We start from the raw sequence: 6,906 nt of genomic DNA, 5'->3' as shown, positions 1-6,906 counted from the left end.
GTAATTGCCATGAAGATCCCACCTCTAAATAAACTTACATTCTGCAGCACTGTGGTTAGGACTTCATCTTAGGACTGGGAGAGGAGGAAACAAACTCATCCCAATATAAACTCTATTTAGAGCAGACCCCAAGGGTGCTGGCTTCCGGCACCATTAGGAGGCATTCCGGTTCTCACAGCAGCCCCCATGGGTAAAAAAGCCCAACCTTCCCTGAGTTTTTATTAATCTATTTTTATTTTCATTACATATAATTCTTTGGAAGTATGTAGTACACACATACACCACAGCATACATATGGGGAATCAGTTCTCTTTTTCTACCGTATAGGTCTCGGGGATTAAATTCAAGTTATCACACTTGCCAGTAGACGACCACACTGGCTGAACTGCACTGCTGTCCCTCCACCTTCTGTTCTCACCAAGACTCCTCAGAAGTGCCACAGCCTCTACCAACAGTGCCCTGGCAACTGGAATGTGGCGATTGTGAGGAAGGGGATTGTGATGGCAGTCAGAACCTGGTGAAGCCAAATGTTATTGTCTCAAAGATGTCCTCTGGCCCAGGTTGGCAGCACTGTGGTTACCTGGATGGACAGGGAGGACAGGGAGGTGATGGAAGCCCGAGGGGCAGGAGAAAGCTGCCCCACCCTCTCCAAGGTGGCACCTGCTGACAGCATGCCTGAGGGGAAGCTGAAGGCTTCTTTGGTAAGAGGAGCCTCTGGTGATTTGCCCTGGCCATTCTTCGGGGGGTTGGGAGTCGGGGGCTATAAGCCTTAGAGTCTACAAGTATGTGCTAGGTGATCTGTTAGCCAAGAAGAACAGTGTCCCATCCCTATAACTGTCCTCAGCTGCCAAGGAACCAGCGACTCTTTACAGGATTGTGAGGCTTCCGGAAAACTGTCTCTCTGTGGACAGGACACACACACACACACACACACACACACACACACACACACACACATCCATAGACACACACTGGTTGGTTCTTTTAACGCTTAACGCAGGCCCTGGGCTTCTTTCTCACTCTGAAAGACCTGTTGTTGACAGGTAAAATGTGGGGAATGGGAAAGTGATCTGTGCCGTGATAAAGAGCCACTACCTGATCAGACACCCACCTCACTCACCAGTGCCTCACAACTTTAGGGTCATATGCCTTCTCCTGCTCTAGCGTCTGTGTGTGCACTTCTAGCAGACACCCCATCTAGGCAGTCTTTGCAACACACCCCAGGCTCCTGAAGCTCGGAGCAGAGGGCGTCGTTGTCGGGAACCCCACACCATCACCCCACTCCTTCTTCCCCATCCCAGGATGCAGAACCCCCCAAACTAGAACTGCCTACCCTGGAAGAGAATGGAATCTCTGAGGACAGAGATTGCCCAGGGCCCCCTAAGTCACTGTCTCCGAAGTCTGGCCCTACCACCAAGGGTCAGGCTGGCGATGGACCTAGTCTGGAACCCACCGAGCTGCCCCTGCCCCTGGAGACAGAACACCACAACGCGATGGAGCTGGAGAAGGTGCGCATGGAGTTTGAACTGACGCGCCTCAAGTACCTGCACCAGGAGAACGAGCGGCAGCGGCAGCACGAGGAGGTGATGGAGCAGCTACAGCAGCAGCAGCAGGCTTTGCCTCGCCAGGTAGCGGAGCGGGCTCTGGGCTGCGGCTATGCCGGCTTGGGTATGCCAGGTCTGGCCGAGAGGTGGCGAGCACCACGTGGCTGCCTTTAAAGAGACCTATAAAGAGAGTTGAGGGTAGGAAATATCCTGAAACCACATCCTCTTCCCAGAATCCCCTTTGATGGCCTCTCCATGTTCAATATTCAGACCATGACAGATTTCCCGCCACTTTTAAAAAAGATTTATTTACCATCTATACAGTGTTCCACCTGCATGTATGCCTGCGTGCCAGAAGAGGGCACCAGAGCTCATTGTAGATGGTTGTGAGCCACCGTGTGGTTGCTGGGAATTGATCTCGGGACCTCTGGAAGATCAGCCAGCGCGCTTAACCGCTGAGCCATCTCTCCAGCCCCTGCCCAACACTTTCGTTTCTCTTAAGATGCGCTAGCAGTTCCTGTCATCTGACCACTAAGTGACAACAGAAACACCACCTCCCTTTCGGGACTAAGCTTTCTCTGTTGAACACACTGCCTTATAACCAACCAAAGCAAAGTTCTTTTCACAAGAAATATATGCTCAACCCTAAGTGGGAACAAGAGTGCTCGGCTGAGGGGTGGGGTCTAGCTCAGTTGACAGAGTACTAAGCTAGCATGCATGAAGCCCTGGGTTCGTTCTCCAGCACCAGATAAACCATGCATAGAGGCAGAAGGATCAGTTCAAGGTGACATAGTGAGTTTGAGGCTAGCCCGGCTACGTGGGACCTTGTTTCAAAAGAAAAATTGAGATGGGACGCCACCTGAGGTGCTTAACACTCGGGCCAGACCATTGCAAACACCCTGTGATGAAAGACGTCATCACTTAAAAGTAGTGCCTCCTGCTCTCTAAAGTCATAGGTGCTGGGTAAAAACTATGGCTCTACGTTTGGTTTTTTTTAAACCACTTAACCTTGAGCATGTTGCTAATCCCCCTCGAGCTTTGGCTTGCTCATCGCTAAGGCAGAGTCTGCCTCGTGGGGTCATCGTAAAGGACAAGTGGGAGAGCGCACAGGACTGCTTTGCACATTAGGTAAGTGCTCGGTAATTGTTAGCTATTACCATTTTTATGAACTCATACCGTTCACTTCTTGACCCGAATGCAGCCGAGTCCATTCATCACTTCTCGCTCTTCTTGGGATGTGATGGATTAGCTCTGCTTCCCAGCTCTGAGTCACCCTCGATTCTCAGAAGCTTGTCATGATCTAAGCTAGACCTGTTGAGAAGGACGTGTGTGACCTAAAGTAAATCCCACCGCAGGACCCCCTCACTGCGGGGTATCCGCGGCTCCACGCGTCAGCACCGCGCTCATAGACCTTCTCCTGCTCACAGTTCTGCCGCTTGCCTAAGAAACCGGTCCTGCGCTGTGTCAGGAGGCTTCCCAGAATAAGGCATCACATTAGCTGAATCATTTGTCTCATGGCTGGTCAGAGAAGTTAGGTTTGTTTGTCAGGGTCTGTCCTCAGTGAACTCATGCTGGCTTACTAATTATGTTTTTATAAGAAGAACACAGATACCTGCTTACGTATACATTAAACGATGCTACTGGGCCAGACCAAGCCTACTGAATGGGGACATTTGAAATACATTTCCCCTCTTCTAATATCTAGAAAACCTTTGCCTTTCTCTAGAACACTCCCACATTCCCTGATACTTTCCAATTCTTGAACAACTTAGATTTTTCCCAGTGTCCCAGGGTTAAAAACTGCTACAAAATTTGAGCCATGAACTATTTAAATCAGGCATGGTATTTGTATCAGTCTGTCTGGTTGCTGCGACGGGTTCCCTGACAAACAGCTTAAGGAAGAATTTGTTTGGCCCACAGTTTCAGGGAACGGTTATGTAGCAGCAGGAGCAGCAGGCTGACACACTGCTTCTGTAATGGACACCAGAGAACTCAGTCCAGAACTCCGACCCACCTGATGGCCCCCTCCACAGGTGGGGGCGGGGGTCCGTCCATCTCAGGCAACCTGGCCAAACCCAGATAACCTCATAGGCATGTCTAAAGGATTGTCTCCTAAGTGATTCTAGGTCCTGTCAGATTGACAGGAAAAATTAATGATCCCAGTATTATTGTTAAGGTCCACATGTCCTAACCATCTCTTTTTAATTTGAAAAATATTTGTTCGTGCTGAATGAGAGGAAAGTCCTTAGCATTAAATCCTCTGTCTTTTTAAAGATACACCATGAGAAGGGTTTTGAGAAAGTCTACAAATGTATTTATGTGTGCGTGTTGATATAACGCACACCATACACACACACACACACACACACACACACACACACAACCCCATACTCCCCCGACACACACCATACACACTATACACACACACACACACACACACACACACACACACACACACACACCATGACTCTCTCCTTTCCTTGTTTAGGCTAACAGCATGCAGGCTGCAGAGTGTGGCGGAAGTCAACACAGAGCCCTGACCACAGACTGCTCTGTCTGCCCCGTGTGGAGGACACTGGACTGCTCCCTCGGGCCCTCCACTGCGTGTCTTCCCTGCCTTCACCTTAGAGGCCACATGGCTGGAATCACTTCCTCCCCTTTAGCGTTGTTTCTTGACAGAGTTGCCTTCTCATTTCCTGTATCTGTTTTCAGCCAGGATGTACTCAAGGCCTGCGCCCTTGGGAATAGTTTACAATGTGTTTTATTTGTGGTTCATTCACTAAAACAGGGGTGACACTGGGGGCTTGGCTTGATTATGGAGCCTTCCACACATCTCTTTCTCTTAGAGGTTGGAGGGAAAGGGGGGAGAGAGGAAGGAAGGATGGATGGATGGATGGATGGATGGATGGATGATGGATGGGTAAATTTAACTATACTGAATATATCTAAACGAGTATTTCTCACTAGTTTGGAGCATCTTAGTCCTTGCTATTTAGCTGTTAAAAATAAGACATTCTAAAAGAAATATTGTAGAGCAGACACCATGCCAAATTCTTCAGTTCAGACCAAAACGTTTATATCAGCTTTTACCTCACACACTGATAACAGTTAAAATAGGGTCACTTTGAGCCCAGTTATTGACCTCAGAAAAGAGCATCTCACAATCAGACCTGTCCAAAATCCCAGTGCCCTCTGAGGTCTGGGAGCCCATAACTCTAGCCACCTGCCCCAGGAAAGAGCCTCCACCCAGGGGTGGAGGGCTACAGGCTAACCATATGACATACGCCAGGACGAGGGAGTCTTGAGACTTGTTCAAGGCGTGTCCCCTCAGAGTGCCACTGTCTAGAAAACTAACCTATCAGGAAACAATATCCAAAGAATGTTTCTAAGACCCAGAGTCCAGATCTGGGACCTTGGGATCCTTGAAAACTTGCTTACACGGGTAAGCCCCAGGGCAAGACAAGACAGAGAAAGGGCCGCAGTGGTGGCCTAGGGTCACGAGGGAGAATGCAAGCTCAAGAGAGAAAATGAATGAGATCCCTCTGTGCACTGGTGACCTTGCCAGAAATATTTCTCTTTATTTTCTCCTTCCTCGTGGTCTTGGGAGGGAGGTCTCACTACACAGTGACTTGCGAGAGGTGGCCTCCAGAGTCAGGGCGCGGCTGAATCCAGCTGTGCTGTTGTCAGCTGTCCTCCCTTCTTTCCCACAGTTCTCAGGAGGCCTCCAGGACCTCTTGCTCCCCCAGAACCAATTCGCCATGTTCCTCTACTGCTTCATCTTCATTCACATCATCTACGTTGCCAAGGAGATGGTCTTCTTTCTCTTCTCCAAGCACTACCTGTTCTGCCTCGCGGCCATCTTGCTGTGTTTGATTAAAACCTTGTGGTCCTACTTCCAAGTGCCGTTGCCTCTTCCACCGCTCGCAACTCCATCCGTGCGCCACCGAACTCCTCCCCTCCCGTCACACCCTGGCCTGATGGCACAGTTGCCAGCTGCCGACACGTGCGACAACAGTGAAAAGCAGAGAGTGGAGCTGTGTTCAGCGTGGCTAACACCTGAAAGAGGGACGACTCTGGGTCCTGATGCAAAGGGTAGATTCCCATAGAGAGCCAGGGGTATACACAACAAAGAGTCTAGGTGTGGCCCTGCCGTCATCAGGCTTAGCTAGGTTCTCCTGCAAGGTCTGAAAATTGTATGAAATCTCCTTCGGGAGACAAGTTCTCCTGCACTGGGCCTGGGTTTCCGCTTTCTCCTCCAGGTGTGAGAGTCTTAGGGCGACCTCCAGTTCCTTGTAGTCTGTTGTTTCAGGAGTCTGATGGCCGAAGGGAGGAGCTACGCGTACCTCTTAGTTTAGAATGTCTTCATTCCTGCCACTACAGTTACAAGGCTGAGCCATGCTCAAGAACCGTGACGTGGAAAGGGAGGCTGGGTTATCCAGGTAGGCCCAATATCACCACCGGTGTAAGGAGCAATCCCCTAGAGTGAGGGGCTGCAGGGCCACAAGTCAGGGCAGCCAGAGCCTTGGCAAGGCAAGAAAGAAATATAGCCAAATACAGAGCAGAGGAGGGTCTTCAACTCGGCGGAGACTGTAAGTAATGGAGCCTGGAGGAAGTCATCACTGCTACTTTACTGGAAAAAATGGGGACGAAAAGACACCAGACACACGCAACTCAGTACAACACACACACACACACACACACACACACACACACACACCAAGCACACAAGACTATTAAAAATGTAGCTACAAGTCGGGCAGTGGTGACGACAGCCTTTAATCCCAGAGCAGCTGGATCTCTGTGTTGGAAGCCAGCCTGGCTAAAGAGCCAAGGCTATGCAAAGAAACCTGGTCTCAGGTGAGGGCAGGTGGAGGGCAGTGTGGTGGGATTAGGGGATGGGATAAAGGGTGGGGAGGGGGGCGGAGATACAAACACACAGACTTAACAAAGATCGTAGAAAACAATTTCCTGTACTGGGATAGTCACTAGGCTGCAAGTAAACAAAGGAGGCTCAACCCAGAGCCCAGGAGCGAAATTTTTACACAAAAAGGAGTTCAGCTCCTTCAGCTCCCTCTTGCTGGTCCCACCCTTCCCCAATGCACCTCTCTACAGACTGTCAACTGCTCTGTTTCCACCTGCCCAAGCAGTGACAGCAGTCAGTGCTGGCCCTGAGAGTCACACGAGGGGGTAAAGCTTTTGGTGAGTTCATACCGACCTTCCTCTCCAGTCATGGGCTCGGCTGGGTTCTGTGACGCTCAGTGAAACAGAAGACCGTCTTGGGACCACACTGTCAGGACATATCAGCCTGCCATTTGTGTCCACAGTGACCTCTCATCTTCCAACCAGTTCAATGCATCCATCC

At 50.2% G+C, this 6,906-nt stretch overlaps 1 protein-coding gene across 1 annotated transcript; it reads left to right on the top strand.

Annotated features, from left to right (window-relative positions):
• Nucleotides 1-468: 468 nt before the first annotated feature.
• On the top strand, nucleotides 469-5,436 carry Tmem247 (transmembrane protein 247). The gene is made up of 3 exons (NM_001277885.1): nucleotides 469-701; nucleotides 1,302-1,628; nucleotides 5,255-5,436. Coding segments are annotated over exons 1-3 (626 nt in total). The 5' UTR covers nucleotides 469-584.
• The last annotated feature ends 1,470 nt before the right edge of the window (nucleotides 5,437-6,906 follow it).

Source organism: Rattus norvegicus, chromosome 6, assembly GCF_021556685.1.
Source record: "Rattus norvegicus strain SHRSP/BbbUtx chromosome 6, alternate assembly SHRSP_T2T, whole genome shotgun sequence".
Taxonomy (NCBI): Eukaryota; Metazoa; Chordata; class Mammalia; order Rodentia; family Muridae; genus Rattus; species Rattus norvegicus.
Note: the sequence above shows the minus strand (reverse complement) of the source record. Positions and strands in the feature narration are given on the sequence as shown.